The 15,318-nt window shown below is 40.1% G+C and overlaps 1 protein-coding gene across 2 annotated transcripts in view; it reads right to left on the bottom strand.

Moving 5' to 3' along the window:
* The window catches only part of OPHN1 (oligophrenin 1), a 558,532-nt gene that overhangs the window by 117,587 nt on the left and 425,627 nt on the right, over positions 1 to 15,318 (bottom strand). For both annotated transcript variants that reach the window (XM_064278400.1, XM_064278398.1), the window contains exons 16-18: positions 8,928 to 9,012; positions 3,627 to 3,685; positions 2,278 to 2,383 (exon numbers count right to left, since the gene is read on the bottom strand). In XM_064278400.1, the coding sequence (XP_064134470.1) occupies positions 2,278 to 2,383; positions 3,627 to 3,685; positions 8,928 to 9,012 (250 nt within the window). The remainder of the gene's footprint in view (positions 1 to 2,277; positions 2,384 to 3,626; positions 3,686 to 8,927; positions 9,013 to 15,318) is intronic.

Here is a 15,318-nt window from a genome sequence, read left to right on the forward strand (position 1 = left end):
TGTGCTTCATTTGATAAGAAAACATGTATCTATATTCTGTTATTACCTATTCTTATTTCTCCTTCTTTCTTACAAAAAACAAAGGTAGCATCTTATATACCCTGTTTTACACCTTGCGTTTGATTTTGTTTTACATCCTTGAAATCTGTAGTACATGTTGGAAATAATTACAAAATCAAAATTCATAGAGATCTTCTTCATTCTTTTTTAGTACTGCATAATAAGACATTCTTTGGATACACCATTATTTATTCCACTAGTTCCCTCCTATTGGACATTTGAGTTTTTTTCCAATATTTTTCTATTATAAGTTATGCTGCAATGACAAACCTTGTACATATGTTGTTTTGTATTTGCGGAGGTTTGTTTTTAGAGTAGATGCTTAAGAGCAGTACTGCTGGGTCAAATGGTAACTGAATATGAAGTTTTGTTAGAGATTTCCAAATTCCCCTTCTTATGGACTGAACTGAATTCTCACCAAACAATATATGAGAGTATCTGTTTCTCTAAAATCTCATCAACAGAGAACATAGTCAAGCTTTAGGAATTTTGCCAATAAATGGTATCTCAGTATAGGTTTAGTTTTCATTTTCCTTATTATGAGTGAGCTTGAGTATTTTTTCATGTATTTATGGGTATTTTGCCTTTCTAATTCTGTGACCTGTCTGTTCATGTTTCTGACCCCTTTTGTTCTAGGGTTTTAGAGGACAAAGCGTCTTGAAGTAAGGCAGGTGGCCAGCCCCTTTGGTGGATGGAAGCAGGTGCTCTGTCTAGCAGGGTCAGCCTCAATATGCTTGAGCCCTTGGCTCCTGCCACATACACTCACTCTTAGAAAGTCAGAGCTGGATGAGTCCTTTTAGGTTAGCTGGTCCAGCCCCTCATCTTATAGATGACCAAACTGAGGCCCAGAGAGGACAAAGGACTTTCTTAAGGTCACCTAACATATTAGTGATAGAGCTGGGACTTCAACTCAACATCTTTCCCCCTGGGAAACTTCCAGCTTATATGGAAGACATCTCCTGATATTTTATACTTCTACTGAGATTATCACAAACTACTTTTTGGAGTGAAAATGCCTCTTAATGTTCTCTATTATCCCAAATTGCAAACATTAGTGATAAGCATAAAAGCCATTCTCTTGTTAGTTCTGTGTATTTATCTACGCTCATTCATGCCTGTAATACTCATTTGCTACAGAAAACAAAAAACAAAACCTTAGAATGTCAGAGCTGGATCCGATCATGGAGATAGCTCATACCAAGGGAGAAACTGAAGTCCAGAGACAGAGTGACCAGATTTATCACAGGGGGAGGCTAAGAGGGCCATTTAGCCGAGGGCCCCACATTCACTAAGGGCCTCAATACTAGGTATTTGAGATCCTCTCCAAGTGAGATTAAAACATACCATTGCATTTCTGTAAGTGTACTGATCTTTGTTTTATTAAAATTTAAACTCAAAATATACTACAGTTTTTCTAAGCTTGTTTTAATATTTCCTTAATTTTATATACAAAGAGAGGCCTTAAGAGTGGTCTGCCCACGGTCACCAAGTGAGCTAGTGGCAGAACTGAAACTAGAACCCAGGTTTGTTGACTCCTGGACACAGTGTTTTCTGTTGTACCATACTGCTCCCTAAGGATCAGCAGCTAGCCTTTAACAGTCAAGTAAATTCATTTTTATTTACAAAGTTGTACCCTCTGTCCAGGATGCACCACAGTGGGACACAAGTGCCCCCTTCACCCACCCATCTCAGAGCCTGTTACCAGCTCTAGTCTCTGGAATGATGCTGTCTGTTCCTGCCTACCCCATCAGAGCAAGAAGCAGACAAGAATCTTAGCACTGATTCCTATTTCTTGACAGCCTCTTATGTGCCATGCATTTTACCTGTGTTTGTTCTAATCCACATGACAGGCCTGCATGGTAGGCATTACTATGCTCATTTTACAGATGACCAAACAGAGGCTCAGATAGATTTGCCTAAGATTATACAGCTAAATTAGTGGAGCTGAGGTTCAAAACCAGGTTTATCTGACAGCAAAGCCTGTGTTTAGCCCACTCTACCTTGGCATCTCCCCTAAATTGAAACAACTCAGATACATGATGGCTCTGGAGGATATATACAGGCATCAAGGCAAAACCACATTTCTCACAGATCATTCAGCCTGCCCAGGATTAAGCAACTGGGACTTAACAAATTTAGAGGCAGTTTCTCTGCAGTCCGGCCATGTGGGCCAGTAGTCTAATAGGAGTTCTTCCTGTACGCACACAAGTTACTTACTTGACCAAGTGTCTTATAAGAAGTTCCAGCATCTCTCGGTTATTTTCTGGTAGCTTATATACCAGGGAGTGAATAGCTCCCAGTCGGTAATCCAGGTTGTCGGATTCTGAGAGAGAACAGTGAAAGAAATGCTTTGGCTTTCTGGACAATTGGATCAAGCAAAATCTCATACACACCACACACATACACATGCAGACAGATACGGAGACAGAGATAAACAACAAGAGAGACACAGGAAGACAGAGAGATGAAACTAGATAAATAGGCACAGAGACAAGACGACCAGGAAAGACCAAGAAACAAAAAAAAAAACACAGAGGCAATGAGAGAGACAGAGAGAAGAAAAGGCAAAGATATAGAAAAAAAAGAAACGAAGAATAGATCTAGAAAAAATGAGGAAAGAGAAGAGGGGAGGGGAGGGGAGGGGAGGGGAGGGGAGGGGAGGGGAGGGGAGGGGAGGGGAGGGGAGGGGAGGGGAGGGGAGGGGAGGGGAGGGGAGGGAAAACTATTCACATAAAGTCAGAATTTTGGGCACAGCAGTTTGTTCCTGAAGCTCCACAAGGGTTTTCGGCTGTAAACCCTTTCCCATTCAACTTCCTTATGGTGCTGGAAGGTATGCTGCTACCTCTGGGTTCCTGTGAAAATCACCAGGAGAGCCCAGAAATAAAGACTAAATGCCCCATCGCCCTGACAAAGACCCATTATGACAACAATTCCTTGAATCTTTCCCGCACATGGCACAAGGCACGATGCAAGCTAAGGGTCATGTGGAGGTAGGGAGGAGGGACCCTCATACAGTGGCCTTGGCCAAGACTTTTAATGCTTGTTCAGCTGCCAGCTTTTGGGGCGATTCTATATGCTTCATTTCCCACCCACCCCTCTACACTAGCCTCAGTTTTCTCAGCTAGAAAATTAGATGCTAGGGCTAAGAGATTAGGAGTAGTGATTCACAACACAACTGAAAAACATTTTGAAAAGGCAAAGTGTTGAAGAAAAGCTGCAACAGCAACTGTAATGGAACCATTTTGCTGTCCCCTGATAATGTGAGTCAACGCTCTTATTCTGATGAAATAGGAAAAATCAATCAATAAAATCTTCACATCTATCACATCCCTCAAGTTGCCCAATTTTCTCCAATTCACTCGACTAACATTGCTTTATGAAAAATAATACAACCCTTGAGTTAGACGAAAAGCAAGAATACTCTCATTTGGCAGTAGGCAAAGTCTATGTATGTATTTTTGTTTTTTCCCCCAATTACTTTCCTTCAAGCAGTTTGCTAGGGCTTATTGCTTTAAATCTTATTAAGAAGGCAGGACAACACAATTACTAGTAACATAAATACTTACTGGCAGCAGAGACCAGTTCTTTGTGCAGTCTATAGGTCATGACAGGTTCAGAAAGATTCCTGAAATTAATGAAGATTGTAAGTTCCTTTGGGGAGGAAGTAGCCAGGCCTTGAATTTACACTTCTGTGGGCAGTAAGGCTGAAGTTACTGAGCTCCATAGTGTAGTGTGACTATAGACATTTTCCTCTTCATTCGAGGCTTTGTCATGGGAATCCAAGTGGCCAAAAATTCAACAGAAGACCTGCAAAAGCATGGGCTAAACCCCTTGCAAAGTCCCCAATTAGCTCTCAAAAGTAAAAGGTAGCACCAACTCAGCCTTCAAAATCCTAAAGCGGACCCACTCTGTATACTACCATGAATATGTTACAATTTGATAATCCCTTAGAGCTTCCAAAGTACATTTGCATCCATACTCCCATTTGATCCTTCCAATGATGCTGTGAGGCAGCATAGTTACTCACATTGTCATTTAATGAAGGAGGAAAGTGAGACTCGAATAGGTTTCTTCATTTAGTCAAAAAAAATATTGGCTGAGTACTGTATTCATTCATTCATACAGAGATGAATAAGACAAAGTCCAAAGCTCCAAGGAGCTAATAGTCTAGTTGAGGACAGTGTAATGCAGTGGGACAACTGCAATGTAGTAGTTGTTGCAATGTAATCTGATGCTAAAATAAAGGTACACAGTGGCTAGGAGAAAGGAATTGATCTACTACTACTACTACAGCTAATACTACTACCACTACTAATAACAATAGTAAATCCTTTACTCTTCTAAGTGATTTACGTGTATCTACTCATTTAATCCTCACAACACCACTATGGGAGGTACTTCATTATCCCCATTTTATAGATGAGGAAATTGTGGCCCAGAGAAGTTAAATAACTCATCCAAGAACACATGGCTAGTAAATGGCAGAACCAGGCAGTCTGTCTCCAGGGTTCATACTATGCTATACTGCCTGCCACTGTTACTATTATAGTAATCTGGGTGAGAGACAATAGAGGCCTAAACAGAAATAGTGGCATTAGGGATAAAAAGTAAATGTGAAGAGAGTGATTTAAAAGATAGTAAATGCAGAAGTCCTTCATTGGTTGTGTATGATGGTGGGGAAAGAGAAATCTGGTTCAGGTGACTAGACAGAATAGGAAGTGGTTTAGAGAGAGGAAGATGCTGGGTCAGAGGAGCCTCTGGGGTACCAAAGGGGGGATGTCTATTAGGAAGCTGGATGCAGGTCACTTCCAGGCCTGAGAAGCAGATGTGAAATCATCAGTCTAGGCCCAGGCTCAAGCCCACTGCTGTCGAGTCAATTCCAACTCATAGAAACCTTGTAGGATGGTGGAGAACTGCCCTATAGGGTTTCCAAGGACATAAATCTTTACGGAAACAGACTGCTGCATTTTTCTCCCACAAAGTAGCTGATGGGTTCAAACTGTCGACCTTTTGGTTATTAGCGAAGTGCTTAACCACTGCACCACCAAAGGTCCTATCAGTCTAGGAAACCAAAAAAATCAAACCAAACCCAGTGCCGTTGAGTTGATTCTGACTCATAGTGACCCTACAGGACAGAGTAGAACTGCCCCATAGAGTTTCCAAGGAGTGCCTGGTGGATTTGAACTGCCGACCCTTTGGTTAGCAGCCGTAGCACTTAACCACTACGCCACCAGGGTTTCCAATCCGCCTAGGAGGGTGGTTAAAACCATGAGAGCAAATGCCACTGCTCAAAGAAGGATGGCAAACGACAGCCAAACAGCTACATGAGGCCTTACAACATTTTTTGCTTGTCCAGCACAGTGTTTAAAAAAAGAAATGGAATCAGTTACCAAAATATAAATAATTGAGATATTTCACATAAAAATCCATGTTCCCTGCTTCTCTTCCCGCTTCAATTAGACCCATATGGCTTTTTGTAGAAGTAAGGAAAATTGCTGTTTTGTTGTAAACAAAGGGATTACTATCCAAATAAAGGTCCACAAGGCAATGTGCTTAATATGCAAATAGCCTACTTCACTCATTTATATTTCTTGGTAGCACAGTGTTTAAGAGCTTGGCTGCTTACCAAAAGGCTGGCAGCTCAAATCCACCAGCCACTCCTTGGAAATGCTATGGGGCACTTCTGCTCTGTCCTATAGGGTCGATATAAGTGGGAATCGACTTGACAGCAAAGGGAAACGGGGTAGATATTTGAGTTTTCAATTCCTCTGGTGTACTGAAAAAAGAAGACAGCCTTGGGAAATACCAGGCAAAAAGCCCATATAGGAGACTTCTAAAAAATGGCCAAAGAAGTAAGAGAAAAATTAAAAGTAAGTGATTATCACAGATTCCAAAAGAGTAGAAAGTTTCAAGAAGAAAGGCTTAAGAGTTTCAAATGCTACAAAAAGATCAAGTAAGGTAAAGACTAATAATTGCCCATTGTGTTTAGCATTGAGGGAGTTACTCCTGATCTTGGCAAGAGCAGCTTCAGGGGAGCAATGGGGGCGAGAGTCAGACTGCAATGGGTTGAAGAGTAATCTGGGAGGTTAATAAGTAGAGCAGGAAGAGTGTATTACTTAATCCAGAAGTTTGGCTGGGAAGTGGTGGAGTATCTTTCTCATTAGGCAATCTTGTCTAAGCTCCTGGTTCCAACTAACTACACTGTCAATAATTCCCAATATTTTAGCTCAAGCCCAGAACTCTTTCCTGAGTTGCAGACCCATATATCCAATTGCCTGCTTAACATCTTGCCCTGATTTCCTCAAAGGCACCTAAACTTGACATATCCAAAACCCAATTTATTGTCTTTCTCTAATCTGGTCTTCCTGAGTTCCCCAATGGGCCAGAAACTTGGAAGTCATTCTTTTATTTCCCTCTCTTCCATCTTCACATCCAATTCACCAAGAGTTTCACTTGCTAAATGTCTCTTGAATATGCTTATTTCTACCCATCTCCACTGTTATTACCCTAGACCAGGCAGGAACATCATCTCTTGCCTGGATCACAGCAATAGTCTACTAATTGGTTTCCACCTGTACCCATTTTGCCTCCCTCTAATCTGAACTTTATATTATTTTTTTTTCAAAATGCAAAGTTCATCATGTAACCCTTCCCTTCTGCTTAAAATCCTTAAACATATTCCCCATTCTTTTTAACATAAATCCAGACTCCAATCTTTGAAATGCCCTCCAAGACCCTGTATGATCTGGCCCCTAAATACTTCTCCCTCCCTCTCTGCACCCTATATTCCACCAATACTTGTTCATCTAGTTTCTCGAAGGGGCCTTCCTCTGTCTGAAACCCTCCCCTCCCTAGTTAATTCCAAATCATACTTACAGTTCAAACAACCAATCAAAATAGGTCAGGGCCTGTTATATGCTTTCGTAGCAACTTGTAACTTTCTTTCAGAAAACTTGTATGATTCTTTATCTTTTGTCTGTCTCTTACACTGGACTATATACTCCTTAAGGTCAGAGACCATATCTGCTCACAACTGTGTGCCTATTGCCTAGCACCATGCCTGACATTGTGTAGGCTCTCAGAAAATGCTTATCAATTGGTTAAGTGAATGGTAGAATGAATGAAAGGAGACACAGGGTGAAGAAGATGTGCACTGCTGGGGCAAAATTATACTGAGAGGAAAAAGCCAGCTGAATGAGAGAGGATGAAGATACAGGAGAGAGAAGGGATGATTTTTAGAGTACATTTCTGGAAATGATGGGGATGAAGGGTGAGATAGGAGCCTAGAACACAAAAGGAGACCCACTCTGAAAACACTGATATCTTCCGTGGGTAAGAATCTTACGGACAAACATCTCAAATTGGGGGTGCAGCCCACTCATACTTTCAGGCTTAGTCTTCCCATTTTTCAAAGGGGCCAACTGCTTATTATGGGATGAGCTGGGCAAGAAGTAATGGAGGGCGAAACTTAACCTATATAAACCTTTGAAAAATTTATACCTTTGAACTAGGCTAGAGACATGGAACCACTTCCACCACTCCCATCATCATGAGTCTTCTCAAAGTATGTATAGCAGATTGTTCTCTGTCTTCACTATATTGCTCAAGCAACCTCAGGGAAGCCTCAGCCCCTTGGGGGTGGGGAATAAGTGAAGAGGATGGCCCAATACCAGTGGCCTTACAAGTCAGAAACACCTAGGTTTAAACAATACTAGCTGTGTAACCTTGGATATTACTTCACTGAGGTGAGGTGATGCACCTCAATTTCCTCATCTATAAAATGAGTACAGTACCACCTACCTTATATGGTTAATGGACAAAAAAAGTGTCATCAATGTAAGCAACTAGCACAGTGCCTAGCACAGAGTAAGCCCTTCAATAACAGTTCCTTTCTTTCTTGGTAGATGTAGGAGAAATACTACTAGAAAGAGCATTCATGTTTATGTAAAGCTCTCAGATGATGCTACAGCGGAAGGTCATCTAACTGTAAGATGTGGGGCCCAATCTATTCTGCATTAATGATGTTTTCCAGAGTTTAGATCTCTATCTTAATGCTTAAAAAGCACAATAATTGAAAAAGAAGACATTTTAGCACATAAAGTATGGTACATACTAAAGGGCATACAAAAAAAACAAAAACATAAAGAATGATAAGAAATGAATGAGTTTAAAAAATATATATCTCTCAAAAGCCTTTTGTATAATAGTATAAGCTTATGGCAATAAACTGAAAAATACATTCATCATTATTGTGTTTATTCACAAAACTACCTAGGTTTATATCCCTAAATGTTGTTAGTAAGTTAACTTTTTTTTTTTTTCCCTAATGCTGCCACTTCATTCAGTGCCAACATTTTATGGTTGTATTTTCTTTTCTTGGTTTTTATTTCTATTACATGGATAAAGGTATGAGATATAAAACACACATACTACTTCTGTCCAAGTGCAATTTAATATTTCACAATGGTTGTTATTCAACAAAATATGTTATATAACACTGAACTGTTACAACGCATGATTTCACTAATGAGAACATCATGGCATCACTCTATCTATGCACCATGGCAAATATTCTTCAATTATTTCAAAGACATAATTTTAAATCATCTTCTTTAAAAGTCTTTTTCAATAGCAATGCTATTGTTTTAATGCTTCGCTTGCTTCAATTCCCAATTTTTAGTTTTTTTTAAAAAGTCATCCAATACACATTCTTCTGTGATAGAAATCCTCTTTGCTCTTTTTTTTATTCTTTTTTCTCTAGCAATCCTATCCAACCTCCTGAAACTGGGATCGCATTAACTCCTATCTCCCCCCAGACAAATTTCATCAGCTATGAAAAGCAGAGCCTCAAATCAACGCAGACATACCTGAGGTAGAATTTCAAGGAGCTGGTGATTGTCTTAATGTCCCAGTCACTATTATGAAAATCAACATCTCCTGGGCATTTGGGATCTAGGAAAAGGAAAAATAAAAAATAAAAACAAGAAAAAAAACCAATCCTTCAGACGAGCTTACTTTTTACCCCTTTTAAAAAAAGAAAAACAAAGTACATTAATTAAGAGGTAGGTACTCTAAGCCAGTTTCTAAGAGATGAACACTTTACAAAAAATGAATCTTTGATGTCTCAAAAATTTCCTTTCCCCATCAGCAAGATCAATTATCCTTCCACTGTAGGAGTGACAATGGGTGAGACAAAACACACAAAATGGTAGAGAATGGTTGCAGATATTGACCATGGCCAGAACCTGTATTCTGTTCTTTGGCTGTTGATTGCTTCTTGCAGTTATTGACTGTGTTTGGACCTGTGCTGCTTATTGAACGCACAAGGAAGATTAGTATTAGCATAATGCGGTCATTTCAGCTTCTCTCTTGCAACACAACTGAACATATTCCTGGAGTTTGTGTTCATTAATGGTTTAGAAAGTTTGTGTCCATTAGTGGTTTAAAAACTATCAGCTGGGGAGAGGTGGCAATCAATCAATCAATAAAAGTGGCAATGGTAGTAAAATAATCAGTCATGTTAAAATAGCTAAGATTAAAACTGCCAAGTTCAAATTCTTGCAAAGTAAAAATAATCATATAAAAAAATACACCTGTATTCAGCTCCTTATTTTCAGTGCCTTGCAGCGCCATCCAGAAAGTATGCAACAAAAGTTTCAGTTAAATCATGAATGAATGCATAAATGACAGAGTTAGAGGGCCAAATAGTAAGCGGTGTTATATGTCAGAGTTTCTCAAAGTGTAGCACTGGATGCACATTTTCTTTGTTTAAATAATTATGCATTTTGCATTTGAACACTATAATCAGCACTTCAGACTGTTTCAAGAACATCATTGCTTAGATGAGACAAAAAATACAGTGGATTTATTTGTATACGAAACAATTCAGTAAATAGTACAACAGGTGGTACACAGATACAGTAAAGATTATTGATATGGTTAAAAAGTGACTGAAGTTTGGGAACAATGGATTTGAAGGCAGGGAGAACAGTTAGGAGGTGATTGTAATTGTCCAGATGAGAGATAATGAGACATGAAACTAAGGCAGTAGCAGTAAAAATGAGAAGGGAGTAGATTAAAAAAAAAAAAAGGAGGTAAAATTGGTTAGACTTGGTGGCTGATTAAATGTGAGGTCATAGGTAAGAAAAGCCAAGAACTCTGTATGTCTGTGTAGGAGTCTAGATTGACAGTGGTATTACCAACCAAGATAGGGAATATAGGAAGAGGAGCATCCCTGTTGTTGGTGGTTGTTTTGTTTTGTTTGGGTGTTCAGGGTTGGGTGGAGAGAAGATTAATGAGCTCAGTCTTAGGCTTGTGATGTCTGTAGGTCACCTAGGTGGAGGTGACAAGCCTGGATGTAGTTATCAGGACTGGATTGGAGCTAGAGATAAAAATTGAGGAGCTACTGGCAGAGTTAAAATCATATGATGAGCTCATCAAGAGAATATTTGTAGAATAGGAAGAGAAGTCTGTGAACAGAACCTTGGGGAACAACATGTTTAAGGGATAAGTGGAAGAAAAGGGACCTGAGAAGGAGGCTGGAAGGAAGAGAGAAAAGAAATGTGTTATAGAAACTCATAAAGGAGAAAGTTTCAGGTGCATGTTAAATAACAAATATAGCAGAGTCCAAGTAAGGCAAAGACTGAGAAATGCTCACTGAAGCAAATGAGTATTCCCAACATGCACTGTGTAGGAATAGAAACAAAAAGTTAATGGATTAAGGAATGAAGATGTGAGGGAGTCAGTGTAGACCAGTTCTCACATTTTAATGTGCATGCAAATCACCTGGGGATTTTGTTAAAATGCAGGTTCTTATTCAGTAAGTCTGTAAAGGGGCTGGAGATTCTGTACTTCTACCAAGTTCATTGGTGATGCTGATGTTGCTGGTACCCGGGCCACACTTCAAATAACTAGTGGTGGAGACTGCACTTTCTAGTGGCTTGGCTGGAATGGAAGGACAAATGATAGAGCAGAATAGCCAGATAGGCATGTAAGGTCAAAGATTCTTTTTTTTCTTTTACATTTACATAGGCTTGAGCATGATCATAGGCTATGGGGAGAGCCAACAGAGGAAGCAGTTAAAATACAGGTGAGTAAGAGGATAATTGATGGTGTGAGATTTACATGGAAGAAAGAAAGGATGGCCTCAACAGCAAGACTGGAAGAATTAGCACAGAGCAGAAGAAGTTGGCTTCTAATTCTGAGGCTATGGGAAGCTTACACCTGATGTACCTGATGGCCTGTATTTTCTCAATCAGTTAAGAGGTGAGATCACCAGCCAGTAGCAGGGGAGTGTTTTTGAGGTTGGAAAAAGGTTTGAGGAGAGTGGCCAAAGTTTGGATCTACATTTAGGAAAATTGAAAGATAGAAGAAAAATCACTAGGGGCACTGAAAAAAATGAGGGGATGATAATACAGAGAATCTACTGAGACTAAGACCCATGATTTTCTGGTGGACCCAATAGAAACAGGTGATGCTCCGCAGCAGGGCTTCTAGTAGACACGATAAGTGCAGATTCTGAATTGACGGTTGGTCTAGCAAAATAATAAAAATAATGAAAGTAACCACTAACATATAGCACTTGCTCAGTGTCTGGCTGATATTTGTATTGCTGAGCACTTTACATATATTAATTCATTTAAACCATGAACTTCCCTATGAGAGGATACTATTATTATCTCTATTTTCCAGATGAGGAAGTTGAAGCAAGAAAGTCTAAGCAGCTGGCCCAAGGTTACACAGGTAATAAGTGGTTTAATTGGGATTAGAACCTTGATAGTTGGCCTTCGGAGTCCATGTTCTTAACCTCTCCTAGCAAAGACAATGATGTAATTAAGAGATAAGAAATCTAGATGAGTGACAGAGCTAGAAGACTAAGCAGAATAAGATCCCGGAATTCCAGATATCAGGGATGGAGCACATCCAAGTGAAGACAAGTGACTTCCTGAAATGGAGTGGACTAAGTATCACTGGAGTTGAAGATGTCAAGGAACCATAAAGACTAGGAAATTGAAGTGAAGGTAGGAAATTGAAGTGAAGGTGCACAAAGACACTGATGTCTCTGAGGATGATAACAAGGGTTGGGGTGGAGAGACATCTTCTAAGCCAGGTAACAAAGACTTGGTGACTGTGGGGGAGTGGCCTGGAAACTGACAAACAATGGTTCCAAGAAGGTGTAAAAGATGAGCCAAAAGGTGGGAGTATGGAGATGGAGGAATAACAAACATTGATTGAGTCCCAGACACTACGCTAAGTACTTTATAGGAATTCTTTTTTCTTATGTAATCTTCACGGCAACCCAATGGAGCAGTACTGATACCTTCCACATTTTACAGATGAAAAAAATCAAGGGTCAGAAAGGTAAATTCACTTTCTTAACACTACATGACTTATAAGTAACAGAAGCAGAACTTGAATCCAATCAGCTTGTCCCCAGGGTCTTCTTACTTAGCACCTCCACTGATGCTCGAATATGATAATCTGGACAAGGTAGTGAAGACTACACCTCAGGGCTCAGTGGTATGTCAAATGTAGAAGAACAGCATTAGTATGAAAGGGCTGCAGGGGAACTGATGTCAATAAACAAATGTGATATGGCTATCCATCTAACAGTACCTGTTCAGTTCAAATCTTTAGCAAATGGACAGTGAGCACCTACTTTAATGTGCCAGGAATACCACCAGAAGCTGTGTTTACAAAGATGAGTAAGGCACTCATTCTACCTTTGAGGAACTCGCTATTTAAGATAGATAAATAATGCATAATACAATTGTAAGTACAATAAAAATAATATGCACAATATACAGAAGTAATAAAAAAACCCACTGCTGTCAAGTTGATTCCGACTCATAGCGACCCTATAGGACAGAGTAGAACTGCCTCATTAGAGTTTCCAAAGAGCGTCTGGTGGATTTGAACTGCCGACCTTCTGGTTAGCAGCCGTTGCACTTAACCACTGTTCCACCAGGGTTTCCACAGAAGTAACATAGATAGGGAAAAAACTCCCCAGAAGAGTCAGTATAAGACTCACCTGAGTTTTAAAAGATGGACTGAGATTTCTCTAGGTGCACAAGTGCACATTTTCTAAACAGATGTATGGAGAGCATGGCGTGTTTGGGAAACCACCAGGAACTGGGGATCATTGGAATATTAAGATTAAATGGGAGTGGCAAGAGGTGAAGGTGAGCAGGTATACAAGAGTCAGATAATGAAGGACCTTAAGTGCAACGCTCAGGAGTTGGGGCTTTAGCCCTCAGGAGGGAAATATGGACAGAGTCATGTGTGATTTTAAAAGATCACTCTGGGTGAGGTGTGTCATGTTGTTTGAGGAGGGCCAGTCCTGATGGTAGGGAGACCAGTTTGTAGGAGGGCCAGTCCTGATGGTAGGGAGACCAGTTTGTAGGCTACTTCACCAGTCCATGGAGAGCTGATTGATGGCAGCCAAAACAAGAGAAGTGGTACTGGAGAAGAGTGATGGGATTTGAGAGATATTTAGAAAGTAAAACTGACAAGACATGGGGATTCTTTTCTTACGGAGGGGGTAAGAGAAAAGAGATTCTATTCGGTGTAGACTGACATAGTGGCTACCCCAAAACTTTGAGGGTTTTATTAAATAAATCAAAAAGTCCAAAACTGAATCCCTCATATTTCCCATTGACACCTGATTCTCTTGCAGCCTTCCCCATCTCAGACAGTGGGAACGCCAACCTTCCTTTAGCTCAGGCCAAAATCTCTGTAGTCATTCTTTACTCCTTTCTTTTTCTTATAACCCACATCTTGATCAACATCAAATCCTGTTGTCTTCTACCTTCAAAATATATCCAGAACCTGATTATTTCTCACTATACTTATTAAATCTGTATGCTGAGCAAATAATCTGAGAATCTGGACTATATGAAGAAGAACGTGACATCAAGATTGGAGGAAGCCTGTGATATGCAGATGACACAACCTTGATTGCTGAAAGTGAAGAAAACTTAAAGCATTTACTGATGAAGATCAAAGACTATAGCCTTCAGTCTGCATTACACTTCAACATAAAGAAAACAAAAATCTTCACAACTGTACCAATAAGCTACATCATGATAAATGGAGAAAATACTGAAGTTGTCAAGGATTTCACTTTACTTGGATCAACAATCAATGCCCATGAAGGTCCCTGGGTGTCGCAAATGGCTTGCGCTTGGCTGCTAACCAAAAGCTTGGCAGTTCAAACCCACCAGGGGCACCACACGAGAAACAGACCTGGAGATCTTCTTTTGTAAAGATTACGGGCAAGAAAACCCTATGGAACAGTTCTACTCTGTAACACATGGGGTCTCCTAAGTCACAAATCAACAAGAACAAAGTCAACAACAAAAACAATCAATGTCCATGGAAGCAGAACTCAACAAATCAAAGGATGCATTGCAGTAGGAAAATCTGCTACAAAAGTCCTCTTTAAAATCTTAAAAAGCAAAGATGTCACTTAGATGGATAAGGTGTGCCTGACCCAAGCCATGTGCGTGTGAAAGCTGGACAATGAAAAAAGAAGACTGAAAAAGAATTGATGTATTTGAATTATGGTGTTGGCGAAGAATATTTCATATACTATGGACTGCCAGAAGAATGAACAAATCTGTCTTGGAGGAAGTACAGCCAGAATGCTCCTTAGAAGCGAGGATGGTGATACTTTGTCTCACTTACTTTGGACATGTTATCAGGAGGGACCAATCCCTGGAGAAGTACATCATGCTTGGTAAAGTAGAGGGTCAGGGAAAAAGAGAAAGACCCTCAACGAGGTGGATTGGCTGCAACAATGGGTTCAAACATACCTACTACTGTGAGGATGGTGTAGGACCAGGCAATTTTTCGTTCTGTTATACATAAGGTTGCTGAGTCGGAACCAACTTCATGGCACCTAACAGCAATGATATCCCCTGCTACCAAAATTACTACAACAAATTCCTAAATGGTTTCTCAGCTTCTGCCCTTGTCCCACTACATTCTGTTCTCCACACAGCAGTCAGAATGATACTGTTAAAACATATGTCAGATTATGTAACTCTTTACTTAAAATCTTCAAATGGTCTCATTCATAATTAAAGTAAAAATCCTTATAATCACCTCCAGGACCCTACATGATCTGTATCCCTTCCCTCTCCCTTATCTCTCTGACCTCATCTGCTACTACTCTCCCATCTCTCACTGCCCTCCAGACACCCTGACCTTCTCATTGTTCCTCAAACACACCAAGAATGTTCCCCCCCAGGGCCTTTG

Source organism: Loxodonta africana, chromosome X, assembly GCF_030014295.1.
Source record: "Loxodonta africana isolate mLoxAfr1 chromosome X, mLoxAfr1.hap2, whole genome shotgun sequence".
Lineage (NCBI taxonomy): Eukaryota > Metazoa > Chordata > Mammalia > Proboscidea > Elephantidae > Loxodonta > Loxodonta africana.